Raw genomic sequence first — 804 nt, forward strand, 5'->3', positions numbered from 1 at the left:
TCACACTGAATCAAGGGATGTGAAGGGATGTGGATGGCTTACAAACTGAATTTTAATAATTTCTTCATCTGAATCAATTTTGTTGGTTGCTGGCTTCAATTTAGAACAGTCAAGGTCCAAAACGAAGTCACACAAAGAACACTGAAAAACAAATAAGAAACCTGTAGAAGCACAGACGCTGCATTTGGCTGGAGATACAGAGTTCACGGGCTGAAGTTTGAGAGGGTGATCAGGATGAAAAGGGTGCTTGATTTCACGTCCCTGAGCAGCGCAAGATTCATCTAACAGACACTTACACTCCAGGCACGCAAATATAAGTTTATCATCGACAATAAGCTCATAGCAGCGGCTGCAAAAGTAGTAAAAATCATAAAATTCATTTGGCTTGTCACGTAAAATTAAGGCATGCTGATGATTTCCTTGAAGCTCTGCTACACGATCTGCATACTTCTTACTAGGCGTCAAGGCAGCACATCCAAGGTCCAGATCAAACTGACAATTGGTCTCTTCGCAGTGGTAGATAGCATGCTTAATCTTTTCGCTGCAAACACTGCAGTAGGTTTCATTGTCATAAGGCGATTCGTCGAGATAAGCAAGAGTATGATGAGGATGAAAGGGGTGTATAATTTGTTGTTGAAATTTTGCGCAAGCTCTGTGCAAAAAGAAACTACATCTCTCACAGCCGTAGACAGTAGCATCTAAATCAAGTTGGCGCTGGCACATATGACATTTTCTTCCTGGCTGGTTGAACTTTCTGAGGCTTAGTGGATGTGGATGCCGGAAATGATGAACAGGATTTTCCAT

General features: G+C 41.8%; 1 protein-coding gene across 1 annotated transcript; it reads right to left on the minus strand.

The window, feature by feature from the left end:
- Nucleotides 1–804, minus strand: LOC113758940. Its single transcript, XM_027301610.1, has one exon. It carries the CDS (start codon nucleotides 802–804, stop codon nucleotides 1–3), a length of 804 nt encoding a protein of 267 aa, XP_027157411.1.

The sequence above is a fragment of the Coffea eugenioides genome, unplaced genomic scaffold (genome assembly GCF_003713205.1).
Source record: "Coffea eugenioides isolate CCC68of unplaced genomic scaffold, Ceug_1.0 ScVebR1_791;HRSCAF=1529, whole genome shotgun sequence".
In the NCBI taxonomy this organism is placed as follows: Eukaryota; Viridiplantae; Streptophyta; class Magnoliopsida; order Gentianales; family Rubiaceae; genus Coffea; species Coffea eugenioides.